Source organism: Astyanax mexicanus, chromosome 17, assembly GCF_023375975.1.
Source record: "Astyanax mexicanus isolate ESR-SI-001 chromosome 17, AstMex3_surface, whole genome shotgun sequence".
Lineage (NCBI taxonomy): Eukaryota > Metazoa > Chordata > Actinopteri > Characiformes > Acestrorhamphidae > Astyanax > Astyanax mexicanus.
In genome coordinates, this window is record NC_064424.1 from 6,411,439 (window position 1) to 6,433,602 (window position 22,164).

General features: G+C 35.6%; 1 protein-coding gene and 1 long non-coding RNA gene across 3 annotated transcripts; one reads left to right on the top strand and one right to left on the bottom strand.

Moving 5' to 3' along the window:
* Positions 1-2,140: 2,140 nt before the first annotated feature.
* On the bottom strand, positions 2,141-14,572 carry il7r (interleukin 7 receptor). 2 transcript variants are annotated; one of them, XM_022675991.2, is made up of 8 exons: positions 14,315-14,572; positions 8,812-8,926; positions 8,553-8,695; positions 7,547-7,692; positions 7,274-7,436; positions 5,989-6,094; positions 5,811-5,883; positions 2,141-5,703 (listed from the first exon to the last, which is right to left on the bottom strand). In XM_022675991.2, exons 1-8 carry the CDS (start codon positions 14,382-14,384, stop codon positions 5,377-5,379), a joined length of 1,143 nt encoding a protein of 380 aa, XP_022531712.2. In that variant the 5' UTR covers positions 14,385-14,572; the 3' UTR covers positions 2,141-5,376. The 2 variants fall into 2 exon arrangements, with proteins under 2 accessions (XP_022531712.2, XP_049322519.1); XM_049466562.1 differs by lacking the exons at positions 8,553-8,695; positions 8,812-8,926; positions 14,315-14,572 and adding an exon at positions 7,848-8,275.
* On the top strand, positions 8,909-21,706 carry LOC111193861 (uncharacterized). Its single transcript, XR_002650752.2, has 3 exons — positions 8,909-9,587; positions 9,894-10,074; positions 20,065-21,706. It is a non-coding gene; the product is annotated as an uncharacterized LOC111193861 (long non-coding RNA).
* The last annotated feature ends 458 nt before the right edge of the window (positions 21,707-22,164 follow it).

Genomic DNA, 22,164 nt, shown 5'->3' on the forward strand with positions numbered 1-22,164 from the left:
TATCTTGTTTTTGATTACCACTGATCCTTATTTTCATCTTTATTTAACACAGATAAGGGGGCGAGAGGTAAAGAGAGGGAGGAGAAGCTCAGGTGAGGGGAGTGAGCAGATCATGGATTGGTGGAGAAAGCACTAAGAGGGATGACCAAATGATACAAGACACAGATGTGGCACAAAATGACAGGTGTGAGCAATAAAAAAGAGGCAGAAAAAGACAAAGTAAAGGCAGTAAATATGAAACAAAAGTGGACAAATATTACAAAATAAAACAGGAAATTAATAACAGAATCATGATAACAGATAGCACTGCTTTTTAAACTGTAACAGTTAACTGGAGAAATAAGACTAAAGACAATAAAGTACCACTTAACACATAATAAGAGCATTTATATTTATATTTATTAACTACTTTGCTAAATGGCCTGCCAATATACTTGGCTTATAGTTACTAAAATATATTTAGCTATAACTAAAATATATATGAATATATCAACAGCTAGCTAGCTAATAATAATTATTGGTAAACTTTCTCATAAAAAATGGGAACGTAAACCTAATCAAATATTATATACAGTTATCTTTCACTACTTTTATCAGATATTTTCAAAATTAATGTCAGAACAATCAAAACCATTACATACTTAGAAGTGTGACAGGAGCTGGCTGAGCTGTGAAATGGTAAATGCATGTGGGTCATATCTGACCTGTGTGTGTAAACTTGAGAATATAAAAGCCATGATTCTTCATAAAGTAAGAAAGGAAAATAAATAAAGATTTGTGCTAAAAATGATAGAGAGATTAACTGTATAATTGAAATAGAAAATAATTAATGACTAATAAGATCATAGAAACACTCAGCCATACATAAAGTAACATAGAAATGAATGTGGATAATTTTTGACCCATGTTGTGCTTTAGAGTGGTAGTAGGAGTAGGAGTGATGAGAGGAGAGAGCAAGGCCAGTTGTGCTCTCTCAGACTCCGGCTGCTGATGCCAAACAGCATGATCTGAGTGAACTGGTGTGCATCCGTTATTTTAATTTTAAAGTAGTAGGCAGCTTAATGGAAGATGGCTGCAGATTGTCTGTTTGACTTGTTGTAAAACATTAAATATGCAAAAAAACTTTACAAAATCTGGACTTTCCTAGCAATGACTATAAACAAGACATATCCCTAACAAGCTAATTGAACATTATCTTGAGGTCCATGAATCTCTGTGTGGTGCTTTTTCACTGTTTTAATGTTGAAAAGAATGATTTATATTTCACTTTTTGAGGCGTTTAGAGACCAGTTAATTTCCTATATCCTTAACTATTCACAGAAACAGAAACTTTGACTATGCTTATACTTCAGATTGCTTCTGAACAGTAATGTGTATTATTTTTAACATTTTACCATATGTTCCCTCCATATTTCTCAGCCAGCTTGCTTTTATTTTTATTGCTTTTTATTTTATTTTTTCTGCTTAGCAATAGAGTACATATTGTGTTTTTTATCCTAACAGAATGCATGTATTGTAATTGCATCCTCTAAGATTTATTAATGAATTATTGAAACTTATTATAGCATTAGTAATCAATGTTTTATAAGTAGCACCCTGTAGAGGATCGGATTCAAATAAGTCTAAAAACACAAATGTGGTATTTTTATTCTTGTTTATTCTCTTATTGTGCATAGTAAACATATAAACAGTCTATATTGTAGATAGTATGAAATACAAGGGACACAGAAACGGATGAGTACTTAAATGAATAGGTGAATAAACATATAAACTCTGTATTATATGGACAGTATGATATATTTGTGACACAGTAATGGATAAACACTCATTTGATGCAAATCATCTTGAATCATTTTAATCATCTTATTGATTTGATTCATTCAGATAATGGAAGATAATTGTTTTTAATATATTTGTTTCTATTGTGCAAAACCTTTTAAACTAGTCATAAGTCGTAATTAAATGTGTTACGTGTTCATTCATTAAAAGCGTAAAAATACAGTGCAATGATAAAATCCTTCATTAGTACGAGTGATTTTATTGTGGTTAACTGAATAAAATGTGATGCTAGATGACTTGTCCATTCAGAACAAAGCAAGTTTTTTTTTTTTTTTTATTTAAAGTATATATTCACAAAATCTTACTTAACCTTTTTAAGTTTAATGCATCAAAAAAAAAGGCTTACAATAAATGTATACATAAATAATAAAAAGTAATGATTTCATGGTTATAATATGGTCATATGTCAAAAGTCATGAGATAGCAGAGTGTACCTCGAGGCTTGAATGGCTTGGGAATGCCTACATCTGTGTAAGTTGTGAGGTGTTATCATGTGAGTGAGTTTGAACACTGGCCAGTTTGATCATGGCAAGGAGATGTGAATTATGGGAGTTGGAGTGAAGTCTGATAGTGGGTTCAAATGGACGGGACGGCCCATTTTGGAAGTTGTGTGTGTATTTAACATTCCTCCATCCACAGTGTCACATGTACCATGGAAAACCGGGCATTACCACCCACAGTGGACAGTGCAGTGGGTGGTTGTAAAAGATTGACTGGCTGTGTCTGGCTAGAATAGTAAGGACACTGCAGTGTTCTTTTATATCAATTTGATATGGCAAAAGTCATGGGAGATGATAATAGTCCAAAGTTCCATGATATTTGCCATGTCAGTATGTATATAGTGTTGCTGTTACACAAAAACCTTTTTAACCTTCCTATGTAAAGAATATTTCTGATACATGTGAGGTCAGACCCTGTCTCTTTTCCAAGAGCTCCATCTACCCACACAGAGAAAGCATGGCCCATTAGGCTCTCTCAGGCTCCGACTGCTGATGCCTCACAATATTTGATTCTAGAGCATTCATTTTGGGTCATTTATCATGAAATTGTTGATACAATGTTTCAAAATATGTCACTGCCACTATGATCTGAAGGTTGCTGGTTAGAATCCTGGGTGATGCTGCGTTGCCATCGGCAGCCAGAGTCAGAGAGACAGAACACAACTGGCCATGCTCTCTGAAGTTTACAAAAAGGAAAGATTCAGACTTTCCAAATTGGGGAGAAAATGGGCTAGGGTTAGGGTTAGGGTTAGAAATAAATGTGTACAAAAATGTGTAACACAAAAAAAATTAAGAGTTATAAAGTTTTTTTTTTGCGTAACAGCAACAATATACTAATGCTATTAACCTCAAAATGATGAAATGCAAATCAAACATAGTACTTTCTGATTGAACAAACTATACACAAGTAACAGTTGAGAATATGCTGTATGTTGTTCAGCATGTCAGATCATTGTACATCAGTGAGAAATGAGTAAATGTAGTCTAGCAGCAGTTATTGTATGACTGTAAGACCTCCGCAGTGAGGCCTTTTGAAGTGCACACATTCTTAGCAGTCTGCAGATCACTTATGTAGCTGAACAGACAGAACGACAGTCAACAAACGGCAATTACATTCCGGATCATCCTGAGCGATTCTGTCCCTGCGATTATTATTATTGATTTCTACATTTCCGTTCACAGGTACTTCGCCCTCACTGCGAGTGCGTGTCAGAACACAGAAAGCCCACAGGACATTTCTTTTGATTCATTTGCCATTATATTGTGATGACTCATACTGTGTGCAGGTAGAAAACCCTTGAGTGCATTTGCAAAGCTGAGCAGCCAAGAGAATAGTACTGTTAAACCACAACGTTTGAAGTTCATAAAAGTCATTGGGACATTCAGAGGCGGTTCTTAGCAGCGAGTGATATATGGATTGTTTTATCCCTGTCATACATTTCCCTAAGCTCCTGAGCCAGGGTTCTTCAATTCTGGTCCTGAGTCCTTTATGTCGATTAACCGGCTCTTTCAGAGGTTCGCTGGGTGTGTTAAAGTAGAAACATTATTATCGAGGTGACCAGACACCGACTGCAGTATGAATGGATTCAGAAGTTCTCATAATGCTTGTAAAATTCCCTCCTTTCACAGAAAGAGCCAATCAGTTTTCTGGTTGTGCTAGGACTGAAGGAAGGTTGCTGTGGAGATCTGCGCAGGCGCAGTAGCCAAAACAAGCTGTAAATTCAAGTTTTTGGCATTATTGAGCCAAACACTACAAACAATTACATAAATATGTTTTTTTTTGTCAGATTTTATCATTGATGTTAAAAAATATAGTGATCAGAATTTAGCTTTCAAGTACTTTGTAATTTCCGCATTGAAAGAGACCAAAGCCCAGCTAACAATTCTTGGTTAGTAGAACGTTTTCTGAATGTTACGGTTAACGTTTTTTGAGCTTTTTTTTTATTTAATGCTTTTAAAAACATTGTAGTATATTGTCACTGCACTGTACTGCACATGTGTCAGTGTTTTCATTTGTACTTTTTGGAATATTACTTTTATTGTATCTACAATGTTAGTATTCGTCTAGCTGGAAATGTTATACGAAACATTGTAATAACAAACCATTATGTCGTCACACGTTTTCAGAATGTTGATGAAACATTGTTTCTGTAACATCCTGTAAAGCTACATTTTTTAGAAGATTACATTTTAGTTCTGCATTCAAGCGTTACAGAGAAACATGGAAGAAAAAAAAGCTTATTATTGCAGCTTCCAGCTTCTCTGTCCTTTATGATCAATCCCTGCTGATTTACAGGGACTCTGATCAGCGTAATACAGCGTGGAGAAATACTGTCGAGATTTTTGGGGTCTCTGGTGGGTTTTGAAAATATTAATATATAATTTAATTGGAAAAATTTATTTTGTTAGCCTATATGTTAGCTCACTAGACAATGTTATGAAGCTCAATCAAACATTTTATATTTATAAATATACATTCATATATTTATTAGTATATAGGATAGAAATCTTGTATAAAACCAATTTTCATTTATGAAATTATTTAATTGTAGGATGCAGGGAACAACTTTGTAATTTTCACATGCAACCAATTGGCGCAGGGGGATGGGGGGGTTTGGGGGGAATGTGCGGGGGGTTGAGTGCGTTTATGTGCGTTGATGCGACAAATCAGTGTAAATTCAACGTAAATATCTGCCAGATCATGTTGCAAAAATGGCCACCGAGTGAATCAGGCTGTACTCTAAAATGTGCAGTGCAGAGGGGCACCAGGACCAGGATTGAAGAGCAGTATAGCTATGAGTACCCCTATGCTATGCCACTGTTACCAACTTTCTGAAGGATGAAAGCCACAACTCAAATCAAGCAAAAAAATAAAATTAAGACCATTTGCTTAAGATTCGGCTTCGGCTTCCACCAAATTCCAGTGCTGTTCCTGAGGATATGAGCATTCCTCCATTAGAGAAACTTTAACATGAGCAGCTATTAATATCAGAATGAACTGTTGTGCAATTTAAGCAGCCCTGACCTGACCGTGACCTCACTCTGTTCTATACAGGCTGGACATGGTCACATAGCTCTCATCCCTACAGTCTCTCCGGACACCTGCTACACTCGTCCTGCCGACCTGGTTATCTTCTTGCTCAGGCTGATCCAGCAGTTTAATCTTCAGGTGCGACATCTCCTCCTCAACCCTTGTGCTCGAGTCTTCTTCATCGCCCTCCTCCTCCTCACTTTGGCAACTTCCTGCGGTGTCATCTTGAGCTTCTTCTTCGAGATCAGGGTCGAGCTGCTTCTCTTCAGCGTAGTCTACTCGGTTAATGCTGATGTCGTTGAAGATTTCTGGGCTGAAACTGACGGGTGGCCTCTGGAAGTGGGAGAAATGTTATTTTATATTTTATTTTTAGTTTAGTTTATTTTGCCTTCTGCATTTGTACCTAAACTGTAGCTGCAGGTAAATCCAAAATAATGTACCTCCTTTTCCCTGTGGATGTGGGCAAGAGTGGCCTTCGGGTTTGGGATGTTTGGAGAAATGTAGGCTTTAATCCTAGAGAAGGCAAATTGCGCATAAACCAATGAGCATTGAGTTTACTATGGTTTAGTGTAATGTTGTACTCACTGATTTCAATGTCAGAGAAGATAAAATACGTACTTTTTCTTCCATCGTAGGATCACCAACGTGATGCCAATCACCACAACCATAGATGTGCAAAGAATAATATACATGATATACGGAGGATCTTCTGTGATGGGCACGTCTAAAAGAAAAATAATATAATGACATAACTGTGCAAAACAGCTGATTGCAACACTGTATTGGTGCATCCCAAATTAGGTACTAATTACTAACACAAAAGTGTCACATTTCAGTAAACTTAAATATCCAGAATACAGTAAGACAAGACAAGATCAAGTAAGACAAAAGATGATAAGACAAAGCAAGAAAATCCAGGACAGGACAAGACAAGGCAAGTTGCAAGACAAAAAGACAAGATAAAGTAAGACAAAGCAAGGCAAGACAAGACAAGACAAAAAAACAAACAAGACAAGGCACAAGATGATAAGACAAAGCAAAGCAAAACTCAAACTCAAATATCCATGATATAATAAGACAAGACTAAATAAAGTAAGACAAAGCAAGATGAGACAAGACAAGACAAGATAAGAAATGAGACAACAAGACAAAGCAAGGCAAGACAGGATAGGACAGGGAAAGACAAGACCTGAGTCATCAGGACAAATTTAAGTAAGACAATGCAAGGCGATACATGGAAGGACAGGACAAGACAAGACATGAGACAACAAGACAAAATAACGTAAGACAAAGCAAGACAAGACACAAGATAATGAGACAAAGCAAGACAAGACAAGTTAAGAAAAACAGGATAGGACAGGACAAAACAAGATATGAGTTGTCAAGACAAGATAAAGTAAGACAAACAAGGAAAGACATGACAAGACAAGACATAAAATGAGACAACAAGACAAAGCAATGCAAGGCAAGACAGGATAGGACAGGGAAAGAGAAGAAATGAGTCATCAAGACAAGTTTAAGTAAGACAATGCAAGGCGATACATGGAAAGACAGGACAAGACAAGACATGAGACAGCTATACGAAATAATGTAAGACAAAGCAAGACAAGACACAAGATAATGAGACAAAGCAAGACAAGACAAGTTAAGAAAAACAGGATAGGACAGGACAAAACAAGATATGAGTTGTCAAGACAAGATAAAGTAAGACAAACAAGGCAAGACAGGACAAGACAAGACATAAAAGGAGATGACAAGACAAAGCAATGCAAGGCAAGATAACAAGATAAAGTAAGACAAAGCAAGACAACACAGGACAGGACAAAGCCAGTATTTAATATACATTATATTATTAGTGTGAATTATACAATTGGGACGCTGCTTATGTTTAAAAGGACCTCACCTTTCATATGGACTTCAAATTTTTTCACCGGGCTCCAGGCCGTCCAGCTGCCGTTAAAATAGTTGTCCGAGTTCTCAGGACTGGCTCTCACGCGTACATGGTAGACGCCATTGCCTTTCAGAAGCTGTGCAATGTTCACTGGATGGTATTCCCATGATACTGACTTAAAAAAAAAAGTGTACAGTATTTAAATATTGGAATATTAATACTATTTTTTTATTTTCTGTTGAATTATAAAGACATTGTGTAAAAATAAGGAATGATAGAGATTACCTCTCTGTCTGTAGCTCTATTCCCAGCTCCCCACACCTGCACTTGATACGTAGGCTTATCGACAAGGTCGTGCTTGTATTTAATGTAAATAAGCACCCTGTCCGACTTGAAAGTGACGTTTTTTACTAAAGGGACTGGGATTTTAACTGCAGTGAGAGAGGAGATGATAACAGATTAGAGTGAATGTACAACAGAAATATTCAACAATATTGCTAAAAAAGTTTAAACAATGGCTCTTTAAAGGAGAACTCTGGTGTAAAATGGGCTTTTGTTGTAGTAAAAGGGGATAAAAAGTTCTTACCTTTGATGAATAGCACACCTCCGTTCTCCCACAGCGTTCCGAGATCCAGAAATTTTAACAGTTTGTCCAAACACCCTTCAGACTGGGTGACACGAGGCATAATTTGTCCCGATAAATCGTTTTTTCCACCGTGATCCAGCTCAAAGTAGCTCCACACCTCCTTGCTAGAATCCGGAGAGCCCTGACATTTAAAACGAGGCATTAATAACTTGCACAAAAAAGTGCACAAGAAGCTTATTAAAAACCACAGTTTACACTACGAGGCTGCTAGGCTATATATATAGACTCCACACAGCATAGCAGCTGGTGCCAGGAGTAATGGGAGTAATGGCGGCGCTTGGAGCTGAAGATAGCGTTATAGGATGTAAACTGTGTTTTTTAATAAGCTTCTTGTGCTCTTTTTAAGTTAATTAAATGTTAGGGCTCTCCGGATTCTAGCAAGGAAGTGTTCAGCTACTTTGAGCTGCATAGCATTGGAAAAAGTGATTTATCAGGACAAATTATGCCCCATATCACCCAGTCTGAAGGGTGTTTGGACAAACGGTTAAAATTTCTGGATCTCAGAACGCTGTGGGAGATTGGAGGTGTGCTATTCATCAAAGATAGGTACTTTTTATCATGTTTTACTACAACAAAGGTCATTTTAACCATATTGCACTTGAGTTCTCCTTTAACTGAACTGAAATGAGGATCTTCACCACCTACCTATTTTCACCAAATCAATTTTTTGCCTGTTTACGCCCCCTCCTTTCAGGTACATTTGCAGTTCATACGCTCCAATAGGAGATGGTATATTGACAAAGCTTAAGCTGTTATTCCCCAAGGTGCCATTAGTACATCCAGTAAAACTGTAAAAAAAAAAAAAAATTAAAAAAAAATTAGGATTCGATCATTTTTTAAAAATTAACTTTATCTTCATGTTTGACTAAAACCAAACAATAAACGAACAAAAAGTGTGAAATACCAAAGTTTTACGGATTGGATGCTGTCGATATCTTCCTCGTTCATCTCACAGGTGAGGTTATTTGTTTTAGAGGAGATCATGGATGAGCAAACAGCAACAATGGGCTCTGCATCACCTGAACCGGGAAGAAAACAAGAGCACTAAGCAGAAATTCCAAAGTCAAAATCATGCATAGTGTTCAATGCAGCATTCATCAGGCTTTTTACTAAGAAAAGCACACCTACTTACCACTCAATGGAAATCATTTACTTTTTATGTAGTAGTGTTTTTTTCAGTACTCAGTAACAAAAACTAAAAAAAAATATATAAAAATTGAGGGGTGAATGATAATATTAAGCAATACAATATAGAATCTGCCAATGGAGTAAGGCAAAACCTCAAAATTCTTGAATTAAGACTAAATTTTATATCGTACAAAAAAGATGTGTTGCCTTTAATTAAGAGGATTCACCTGATATTTTTTTTGCAGTGCATTCAATTACTATTGACAGCCATGCATGTACAGTCTTATTATTTATCGTTTTACAAATGTATGCAATATTTTTTTTGCTGTGCCAGATTCTTAGTACTTTTCCAGTGGTCAGGAAGTTCAGAGTCGTTTATTGAAAGCAATTGCTGTGGATGAGTAATGCTGAGGGGCAGAGAAGTTTTGCTCGCTGTTCTTGAGAGACACGAGACCAAAAACCATCTGGATGAAGTGCTAGTAACCCCTCACTAATTTATCCAGTACCAGAAGATGGGCGATGCTTGCATAGAGATGCTCAACATGGTGTAAAGTAAGTTGTATGTAAACTATAGATTTCTTTTCTTACATCTTACACGTTTTTAAAGGTGTTTTAACGCTCATTTTTTGTACAGACCTGGAAGTGTTTACTTTGATTTGTTGTTTTGGTTCGTTTGGTCAAGTGTGAATGCGATTTTTGAGCCTGGAGCGGTCCAGAGTACAGATCTCTGGTCTTTCTGAAGTAGGTGGTCTGTGGTTTGGAAGCTATCTGCTCCCAGTGCTGTGTGTGGGGTCATGTGATTATTTCTTTTTGTAAATTGACTGCTTTAACTTATGTTTAACTTTCTTTTTACATCAGAATATCCCAATAAAACCACACTTTTAAAGGACTGGAGCAACACAGTGGATTAGTGGTTGGCACATTTGCCTCTCAGCGCTGGGGTCCTGGGTATAAGTCCCTATCTGGATGGAGTTTCCATGTTCTACCTGTGTCTGAGTGGGTTTTCTTCAGGGACTCCAGTGCGAAACATGGGCATCAGGTAAAATTGGATATGTTAAAGTGGTGTATGTACAGTATTTTTGTGTGAATGTGTGTATGATGGTATACCCAGATATGGGTTGTCCTGGGTCAATGTGTCATGGCCCAATGCAGTCCTCCAATTGGATGGTTGTTTCTGGTTAAGAGTATGCTTTGCACAGTTGGCTGCTGCTTCTCACCAGGTATGTGTGGAAGAGTGCGGAGTATAAAATGACTGTGTATAGAATGTGTTTTCTCGTAAGGCACTACAGTATATAAGTATAACATTCATTTGTGGCCTGCATAGATAAACATCCTCTTATACGATAACAACTAATTGCCTAGAGGGGCTCCTGCACAATGAATGCACAATGTTGAGCATCTCAAAAGCTCTGTTCCTCACTGCTTGAATGTTTGTACACGAGCAAAATACTAATAAAAAGCTACAAATAGAAAAACCTTTTGTGAATCTACAAGCTGAAAATTGATGCATGGATTTGCGCAATCAATCCACACTTCAAAAAGCGTTCTTGTGTGTGAAAACAAACCAGAAATAAAGAGCTCCTTCTTCAAACAAGCCCAGAATCAGTCCTGGGTTAGGACTTATAAATTCAGGAAATGTGTAAAAACAACCTAAGACACTTAAAGCTGAACAAACATGATGATAAGAACTTGTGGTCGCAGAGAGACAGACAGGCTGAAGCTGATCACGTCATCTCAGCTGGGTAACTTTATGCCAGCTAACAGAGAAGGTTATAAGAATGTTTACCAATGTTTTAAAAATATTCCAGAAAGTTTAGCCTGTAACATTACAAAAATAGTATTTTAGGATGTTACTGAAAATATTTTTTAGTTTTTAGAACATTTCTCATACAATGCTCCCAGATAGACAGATAAGTTATGTTGCAATGATGTTACCATAACATTGAAAGGTCTCATTCCATTGTTCTTTCATTCATTTTAAAATGTCTAGTTGTGTCTCTAGTATGAACGAATGCCATGTGAGCTGTTTTTTGTGAAAAAGGTGCTCAGGTGTTTCTATTTAGCCCTGCTTTAGATCACTGGATTAGTGGTCTCTGAAGAAAGACAGGTTTTGGCTCTTTCTTATGAATATTCATATATGCAAATATATCACCTCTGATTGGCTAACAGCACTGCAGCAGAGAACGCCTATTTGCCTCCCCCCACAGTCAATTTTACAGCTCTAAAACTCAAAGGACTAAATGTTTTCAGAGATACAGCCTTAGTTATAAAGATATAGCACTGAGTGTTAGGTAAGATTAACCTATAAACTTTATATAAACTTCAGACTCTCAGCTCCAGAGTTCGCTGTATATCATAAAATCCAATGAGAACGGCGCCCGCTTTGACCGGTTTTCTATCAAGTTGTGCTATCTTGTCAAACTGTGCTTCCCTAGTGTATTGTCTCAGTATATTGTCTCTAGTGTATTGTCTCTGTAGTGTAAGGTCTCAGTAAAATGTGGAATCCACAGGAGATCCGATTTAAACCTACAGTTACTTACACAAGATAGCTAACCCTAACTAACTCTGTAAACAGAGCTGTAAACATAGATGTTAGCACCTCCTTAACTATAGCTCGTAATGCTGTAGTCCGGGTTCAGCCCCGCCTATGGGCGGTCTTGAGCTGAGGTGGACAAGGCCATTAACTCACTAGTTGACATAGACACCCTAATGTCTCTCTGATCAACTCGTGTTTCTGAGGTTTTTATTTTACTAGCTACTGCAGACAGTGAAGGCTGAGAAACTGAGAAAGTTTCATATGCAGCATACATATACAACTCAGAGAGACCTATAGTATTTCACAAAGATTGGATTATAGTAGAATGAGACCTTTAAAATACAACAAAAACTATCTAAGAACATACAGAAAACCTGACAGTTTGAAAATTCTAGGATTTTCTAAGAATGTTACATTCTACTACTATTCAAAAATTGATAGTTTAGAGGTTAAATAGGTGGTCTGGGGTTTGGAAGCTATCTGCTCCCAGTGCTGTGTGTGGGGTCATGTGATTGTTTCTTTTTGTAATGTGACTGCTTTAACTTATGTTGAACTTTCTTTTTACATCAGAATATCCCAATAAAACCACACTTTTAAAGGACTGGAGCAACAATAAGAATGTTACTTTCTACTACTAATCAAAAATTGATAGTTTAGAGGTTAAATAGGCACTTCTCATGGAGTCATACTGATTGATTCTAGCTAATAAGTTTTATCTTTAATCATTATCAGTAGTATTAAGTTCTGATAAGACATTAATCATAGGGATAGTGATGTCATCTGCAGTTACAGTAGATACTACATGAGTCACAAGTGTAAGCTTTTGCACCTTGTACTACTACTACTACTACTACTACTACTACTATTGCAAGTCGCGTGTGCTGGAGAATGGGAGTTAGATTTTGGCCCAATGCTGGTTCTTCTTCTTCTTTTTTGATCTTTTATGTTTTAATGTTTGACAATAACCTGCCTCAACTAAAATCCTTTCTATAATTAGTCTATTCACACTGCAAACAAACCAGATCATGGTTCAGCTGATCCAGGTCTTTGGCCCAGGTTGTGGTTTACGACCCCCTTTCACACCTGATATATATGTTTAAGAGTCTGGGCCAAATGAGGTTGATGTGAAATTAGCCTAAATATGATTTATATATGTTCTAAAGTTGTGAATAGATTAGGGTAGTTGCTGTTAGTTTAGGGGAGGAGACACCCAAAAGTACTCTCACCCCTTTTCCTTGCTCTGTCTCTCTCTTTCTCTATCTGCGATGTGAATGTTTTGCGCTATTAATACAATTTTTGTCTATTTTAAAGTATATTTTCAAGTATATTTCTTGTTTAAATTTATTTGTTATGCCTTTTTAATCTGGTACCTTTTTATAACATTGTGCGTTTTTAAAGATAGCTTTAAAAGTGTTATCTGTATTACTTTAAAATGAGACTTTCCTTATAGAATGAGATAATTAATGGTTATTAATTATGTTAGAAATTCTTTAAAAGCATTAATAATAAACAGTTAAAATATGAGCATTATTGCAATCTATGTAATATATATAACTACACTATATTACCATAACTGATTAAATAATTAATGAAACGAATTCAGGTAGTTGATTATTGATTAATGATTAATCGTATCAATAAATATGACAGTATGACATCTCATTGCTGACTGATGGGAAAGGCGAAGTGTAAGATAAGCATTTAGAAAGATCTAAGGTTTTACAGTATAAATGAGTGTGAAATCACTATTTGGCAAATGACAGACCACTGTTACCCTCTCTACTTTTTTGTTTTAATTTTGGTTTTTAATTTATTATTTTACTAATATATAATTTATTTACTTATGACCTAATATTAATATTAATAGCAATTTAAAAAAAAGCCTTATTAACAATAATAAGCACTTTATTAGGATAGACTTTGTTAGTCTTTTATTTAAAAATTTAAAAGTGCTTCCATTTAATCTTAGTCATGCTGTGGTAAATTCCCTTAAACACTCACCATATTTAAAACAGTCTTGTAAAGGTGTGAGGTGAGTAATACAGTTTATGTAACATGTGCGTACGCAATCCGTCAAGATTAGGATTAAAAAGATCTAAAAAATGAGATTACACTTAAAAAGCTCAAAAGATCACTTTTACAAATGTCATTGGATGCAAATGTGCATGACATGATCTTCTCCCCAGCAAAAAAGAGAGTGTTCTGAGAACGTTTAGCACAGGTTGAACGTTTTAATAAGGTTGCAGAAGGGTTAGCCTGTAACGTTGAAGAAATAATGATCCAGGAACGTTGTAAAAAAGGTGTGACATAATAAAATAATAAAAAAATTAATTGCTGCAAAAAAACTTAGAAATTTGAATGTTTCTCACATAGTGTTCCCAGCTTGTTGAATTCTAATATTGTAAATGTAAATGCTAAAAGTAACATTCCCAAAACTTGAACTTGAACTTGACAAAGTGATGTTGCAACAATGTTACCAGGATGTTTAAATAAAAAAGTTAAATAAAAACTAAGAACATTCAGATAACTTTAAATTGAATGTTCTATGTCGATGTCAATGTCAATTTATTTGTAAAGCACATTTTACACAACATAAATTGTTGTGTAAAATAAAGTGCTGCACAAATACACACATTAAACTACTAAAAGTACTAATAAAACAAATTTAAATACTAATGAGCTTTAAGAAATTTATCAGTTTAATTTTCACCTTTTATAAAAAATAAGAATGAAGATCTCTTACCATCTCCACTTTGGGAATGAGCCAGTAAGGGACACAGAATCAGGAATATCCATGAAACACCCTCCATCATTCAGCCTGTAATATATTCACTCTCCCCAGTGAGAAACCAGCGACTGCAGCATTTCACAGCACTGAGTTAATCAAAACACTCAGACCTACAGCCAGACGGGGAGTGAACACCTTCTGCTCAACTCTCAGTATTTATACCACCACAGAACAGAGGAAGCGGAGAGAGAGAGACACACACAGAAAGAGAGAGAGAGAGAGAGACAGATAATATGAAAACATTGCCGTATGTATCTCTGATGACGCTGATTGATGCTGATAAAGGTGTAAAAACACTGATCACAGTAAAGCTTTCAGACAGATCTCAGATTTCGGCAGCGCTCATCATCATCAGACTATAGAGAAACAGGTCAAACCAGGCCTGAGACCAGTCCAGACTGGTTCAAGCAAAAACAAAAAGCAGATTCATGGGAACAAAAAGCAGTGAAGGAAATGAAACTCAGCTGTAAAGCTGACAGGCAGACTCTTCAGTGCACATTTACACTAAGAGCACTGATGAGACACGGTCGGTTTATTCTTTAAAAGGTCAAAAATTTAAGGGCAGAAGCTTTGGAAATTAAGCGTATAAGACCATTTATGAGTCTGTGTAGTTTTAGCTGGGTTAGCTATGTTTTTGAGTAGACAGTCAATTTACTTCTACAATTTTTGTTTAGTAGAACATTTTTACAAATTTAAACTTAGAACATTCAATGTGTCAAGTTTTCAGAATGTTCTTAGAATGTTTATATTTAACGTTTTTTTAAACATTGCTACAATGTTACTTGTTGTCTTAGTGTTTTATTTTAGGTTTTAACATTTACATAATGTTAATAACTGTGTATTCGTCTAGCTGCCAACAACATTATGTGAGAAACATTCTTTTTTTAACATTGTGATGCGAATCATTATTATGTAACATTTTTTTAAAACATTTAAAAGCATTTTTTATAGAATTTTTCAGGCTAACCTTGCTGGAACCTTTTTTTAAAACGTTGCTAAACGTTCTTATAATGTTCTCTGTTAGCTCTGATAGAGTTGGTGCAGCTAAAACAGCCTCTACTTTATGACTTTATGACACTAGTTTTCACAATTCAGTTTAAAGCAGCGTACTACATTTAAAGCCCATGTTTCTTTAATGCAAATATATTTATTCTCAGTTAATGTTAAAGCAAACAGATATGTTAAAGCAAAAGTGAAATATAAAAATTTCCCCCTCCGTGCACCTCCAATCTCAAAAACAAAAACAAGCTGTAACCGAGTCCAGCCCACTTCCTGTCACCTATGGTAATTGGGGTTACTTCAAAATAGGGCAGCTCGTAACAGTCTACCATATGCCTTACTGTGCACTTATACCGGCTTCAGATGAAACAGAGTCAGCAAGATGTAGGAAAATCATTTGCATATTAGTAAACTGAATATAAAATTGCTGTTCAAACATTTAAAACAAGCTTATGCAAAAGTTTGAGCACCCCTGGTCAAATGCAACAGTTTGTTGCTGCCTTTTTTAAAACTTTTTTGCTACTAAAACTTAAAAAATCTATATTTTTTAGCAAACCCAATGCATGGTTGCTTAATTTTCAAGATTTCACACATTTTTTGTTCTTGAAAAGCAGATTAAGCCTAAATCAGACATGTCACCAATTATGTAATTGTAACAAAACTCTGTTAGCTGAATCAGATCTTCATGGCTTATTAAATCAGTTTATTGAGAATTTAGTCATAGTTCTTGAATTTCTTTGGTTGGAGGAAGCATTCTTCGTAGACTTTGCAACATTTAAACATTATATACAGTACCACTATACAGCACCTTCTCGTTCAATGTTTTTACTATTTTCCTACATTGTTAATGAATATTAAAGTGATCCAGATTATGAAGGAACACAAAGAAAATCATGTAGTAACTAAAAAGTGTTAAAAAAAATAAACATACTCTGTGATGAAGTATTTAGGTGCTCTTATTTGCGGTGCTGTTAATTTGCAGTTTCTGAGGCTGGTAACTCTGATGAACTTATCCTGTGCAACAGAGCTAACTCTTGCTCTTCATTTTCTGGTGCAGTCCTGATGAGAGCCAGTTTCATCACCATAACAATTTTAATGGTCTTTTTTATAACTGCATTTTAGAATACTTTCAAAGTTCTAGTAATGTTTCAGATTAATTGACTGTACTTAATTTCTTAAAGTCATTTTGTTTCTTTATTTAGTTGAGTAGTTCTTGCTTCTCATAATCTGGATTAGCATATTACTTAAATAGAGCTATTCACTGTATACCTGTAACTCTACCTCTTCACTACTTTACTTTAACTGATGCAAGAAATTCAAGTAATTAACTCTTGATGAGTTCATCACAGCTGTTAACTGAAAGTCTGAATTCCAGGTGACTCTACCTCATAAAACTGACTGGGAAAATTCAGCAGGGATGAGCAAAACTGTCTAATCTACGCAAGAGGTGCTGCTTTGAAGAATCTAAAACATATAAAACATATTCTGGTTTGTTTAAGATGTTTTTGTTTATTAATTAATTCAATATGTAGTTGACTATAAAAGACTTTAGTATTAATCTACGATGAAGAACATTTTAAAATAATGAAAAAACACAGAATTTAAGGGGGTTTCAATATTTTGACTGGTACTATATATGGAAATTATATATAGAACAAATACAGAAACCTGTAACATTTTTTCTATGACCCTCCCCAGCGCCTCATTCCCACGACATTTAGCTCGAGAACCACTGCCAGCACCAACCCCTGTCTGAAGCTTTCTGACAAATGAAAGTAATCGATGCCCACAGAGCAGAGGATGGCAATCAGAAGATCAAGCGATCTGCGGTTTCTTCAGTGAAGACTGTTATTAAGAAGTGTTTTGTTAGGGGAAGTGTAGAGGTCAGGTCAGCTCTCTGAGAAAGCAGCTTGCATGCTAGAAAGACACGCAAATCCAAAAACCTTTATATGACAGTCAAGAACCTATATGAGCATCTAGCTGATGCTGAGTCAATAGGGTGTTGCACTGTTTCAGGGTGCAGCGAAGCTTGCACGAATAAAGTCTTCATGAAAGAGTCATAAGAAGAACCTTAACTGCACCTTTGCACATAACGTTTGAAGCATGCTGTGTAACATCTGAAGAAGCAAAGTTTGAACCCGCCTTAAATTCAGTGTTTTTTCTTACTTTACTTCTGCATTGAAAATTAATACTAAATACATTCAAACTATGAAGAAAAACATATTGTGAAGAGGTAGAGTTACAGGTATACAGTGAATAGCTCTATTTGAGTAATGTTCTAATCCAGATTATGAGATACAATAACTACTCAAATAAATAAAGAAAAAAATATTTTAAGAAAAAATGGTCAGTCAATCTGAAAAAATTCAAAAACTTTCAAGTAAGTATCCTCAAGGGCAGTCACTGCAAAGACCATTATCAAAAACTGGCACTCATTAGGATCGCCCTGTGAAAGGAACACTAAGAATTCCTCTGTTACATAGGATAAGTTCATCAGAGTTACCAGCCTCATAATCCCAGAAACCGCATGATTCATTATGTGATCCTTCATAGCCTGGAGGACTTTGGTATTAATTTACAATATAGGAAGAAATAAAATAAAAATATTTATGACTGGTTGACTGTATATAAACTTGACCGGTACTGTATATAAATATGTTTCCATATTTCCACTTGTAGGAGAAATCACTTATTTTCTTTAATATTGTAAATCATTTTATTTTAAATGACGACATGTATAAGGAAATATAATTCTAAATAAAGCACATTTTAACTTTTTTTAAGTAAAAGGTTCATTTAATATGTTTGATGTGATATGTGGTTATTTGTTGGAGAGGCTTAATTGTTAAAAGCATTTTTCAGGAAAAGAACACATTTTCAACAAGTGTGAAACAAGTGGAAAATCTGTCTTAATTGGAGTTGTGTTGTTGCCAGTGGCATTGGCAAAATTGTGAGGGTTGTAGGGTATATTGGATTTCATAAAATAAGGCATATTGTGGATAAAAATAATTGTGATAAAATATATACTATATATACTATGTAGTATACTTTAAAATCCACCATGGGCTTTCGGAAGATATGCAAACTTTTGGAGCAAAGCTTTTGGAATGGCACTGGCAGTCCATTGTCTTGAAAAAAAAAAAAAAAAAAAAAAAAAAAAAAAAAAATATATATATATATATATATATATATATATATATATATATATATATATATATATATATAACATTTTATGTGTATTAGGATTTGCTGACAATACACAGAAATGGGGTTCAATCTTATTAAAAAAAATAATAAACTAAAACAAACAAAACAAAGCAACAAAAAACAAAAAAGTAATGTACTCAAAGATGCCCCAGCTTTTGCTTAAAGGAATATATGTAGGGATTTCTGCTTTGGGAAAAAATAAAAACAGAAAAAATGAAGTTAATAAATGCGCTATTATTAATGTATAAATTTCAAAATGCATTTTTATTTATATTCATTATTGTTTGTTACAGCTTATACCCACTTATTATCAAATAATGAAAAGTACATTTATTTAATAATACAGCAAATATATTCAAGTCTGCAAAACTGATCTAAGCAAATCTTTGCATGTGAGGATAATCACTATACAGACACCGTTCACACTACAACACCAAGACCTAAACTTTCATATTGAGTCAGGACGAGTGATGGAATGAGTCAGTGGTTAACTGAACAGCAGTGTAGTTGGAAACCCGAAGCATTAGGACGTTTACCTATCATGGATACGGCAGGCTGTGGTTACCTAGTTGTGTATGTGCACGCTTCCTGTGTCAACATAGGTCACCAATTCCTGCTGTGCTCCATCAAACAACACAGTGTGCTGTAAAATATAAATGTTACACAGAAAAGGGTCATTTGATGTAGTATATTTTTGCTGTGTGGGAACAAGTTGCATATGTGCAGATAAACAGGTGTGGTTCAGGCTGTTTGAAAGGCAGCAGCTTAGCCCCGCCCAATGCAATGGACAGAAGAAGTTATTTTTATTGCTTAGGGATGATTTGTGAAACCAAAAAAGTTATATAAAAGTTATAGAGTTTTGGAATGCATTATAGATTAAAAAAACAGCATTCTTATATTTTTCATCACTGGAACATAATTCAGGTCTGAAACAGTTAAGACACATCAACAACACATACTAGTGAGAAGTGACAACCAGTTGCACACAGCGTACTTGTAACCGGAAACCACCGTCCACCTGGACGACTGCATTAGACACTAAGGACAAAGTGACCCAGGACAGAAGTGTGTTAAATCCTGAAATTATTATAAGGAATTATTTAAGTAGACCCATAATGTATATATTTTGGTTGCATTGCTCTAAAAATAAGGAGAAAACACAGAACTCCAAAAATGGACTAGACGAATTTGACAACTTTTTTAAAATGGAATAAAATAATGTTCTAACATTATTGCTGCTTTTATATTAATGTTGAAAATTAAGTTTTTTTTTTTGTAAAATGTATATTCATTTCTAGACTTGTTTAAATCAGAATATTGAGGGAGATTTTGAACATATATGGATATTGAAAGGTACATGTATGGACATGAATATTGTGACTACGGCCTTGGCCTCTTAAGTAATGTATTTTTTATTTATTATTTTTTATAATTTAATTTCTATTTTTTCCCCATTTTCTCCCCAATTTACACGGCCAATTACCCAAACCACTCATTAGGACTCCCCTATCACTAGTAATGCCCCAACACACCAGGAGGGTAAAGACTAACACATGCTTCCTCTGATACATGTGAAGTCAGCCACCGCTTCTTTTCGAGCTGCTGCTGATGCAGCATTGCCAAGCAGCCAGCGCGCTCGGAGGACAGCGCAGCAGCTCGGTTCCGATACATCAGCTCACAGACGCCCTGTGCTGTGGAAATCACCGTAGGATTGATGTGGGGAGAGAGTGCCATCTACCTACCCAGACGGTTTGAACTTGAGACCTCCCGCTTGTAGTGGCTGCGCTTTAGACCGCTGGACCACTCGGCGCCCCCTCTTTCGTAATGTTAAGCAATAAAAGATGTTAATGAGCAATATAAAGCTTTTTTCCCACTTTTAGCTTTGCCAATTATCCCACCCACTTAGGTGCTCAGCTGTACTACCCCAATCACTAGTAATGCCCCAACTCCAGGAGGGTGAAGACTAAAACATTGCCGAGTAGCATCAGAGCACACTGAGAGGAAAGCAAGATCGACGTCATCCTATAGGAGTGATGAGGGGAAAGAGTGCCATCTGTGCTCTCTCGGGGCTCTGGCAGCTGATGGTGAGCTGCATGACTGGAATTCAAACCAGCGATCTCCCGATCACAGTGGCAGTGCCAAAATAATGTAATAAAATTGATTAAAAGTCTTAACTCTAGTGTTGTACTGTTTAGTAACAAAAAGAGCAAGTTTGAGGAGGATGAACATGGGTGACCTAACCGTTATGTTCAACTGTATATTCAACTTTTGAACAGTGCAAGAGGAAGTTCACCCTTTAACACGTCTCGAACATGCGTGAAACCCCTATCACAGTGTCTGTAGAAGATAAGCACTGTCAACCCAGCCAGCCACACTTGGGCCCTTGGTCAGTGGACCATTGTCGTAACTGTGGTACGCTGTTGTGTGGCTGGTAGCGTGATACGGACCTTCGCCACCAGCTCATAGGAACGTCCGGTGATAAACTCTGTGGTCTTTCAAACAAGGCAAGAAAAGGCATTTTATAGGTCTGGTGATGTCCCTGAACTGCTACAGGCTCGTTTGGGGTTTCTTATCGTACGGAGAGATCATTGTCCTTTCACTACATGCCTCCATCAAACAGTTCTATGAACTGTATGAACATTTCACCTAAAGAACAGAGTGCAGAGGTGCTAGATCAAGAGGATGCGTCACATTTGCATACTAATTACTAATACTAACTTGTTTTTAAGTGTAAAGTGTGTAGTATAGATAGAAGCTTTAAAGTTGAGTGTATATTAAGTGCATATGAAATATACCCAATATGCAAATGCAGGACCGGTCAGTTTTTGACTGTTATTAATATGGACACTATTACTCACAATGCAATGCTAAACGAAACAGGAGGAGCTAGTCACCTCTGGAACATATTAGAAAGAATTGTGGACGACAGCAGCTGAATAAACTTTTTTTTTGTATTGTAGTATTAGCAACATACAGATCACTAGCCATCAAACCAAACTGAACTGCTTAAATTTTTGCACCAGGAGTAAAGGCATAAATTATCCAAAAGCAGTGTGTAAGACTGGTGGAGGACAACATGCCAAGATGCATGAAAACTGTGATTAAAAACCAGGGTTATTCCATTAAATATTTATTTTTGAACTCGTTTTCTTTGCATTATTTTATTTGAGGTCTGAAAGCTCTGCTTTTTTGTTATTTCAGCCATTTTTAATTTTCAGCAAATAAATAAATGCTCTAAATGACAATATTTTTATTTGGAATTTGGGAGAAGTGTTGTCTGTAGTTTATAGAATAAAACAACAATGTTCATTTTACTCAAATATATACCTATAAATAGCAAAAATAGAGATTCAGAATAACACCATAAATTCTGTTTTGTGTTTATTTTGATATTTACTGTATTTATTTTAATTGTTTGTATGTGGTTTAAATGCACTATATATAACATCAAACATAAAAAAAATAACATAACACTGTAGTTTTGTGGTAGATTTTTGTTATATTTTTCTTTTTGTTCCACTCTTATTTATACTCTAATATTTATATTAAATAAAACTTTTTATTAATTTATTTAAAAATAAACTACTTTTAAAAAATGT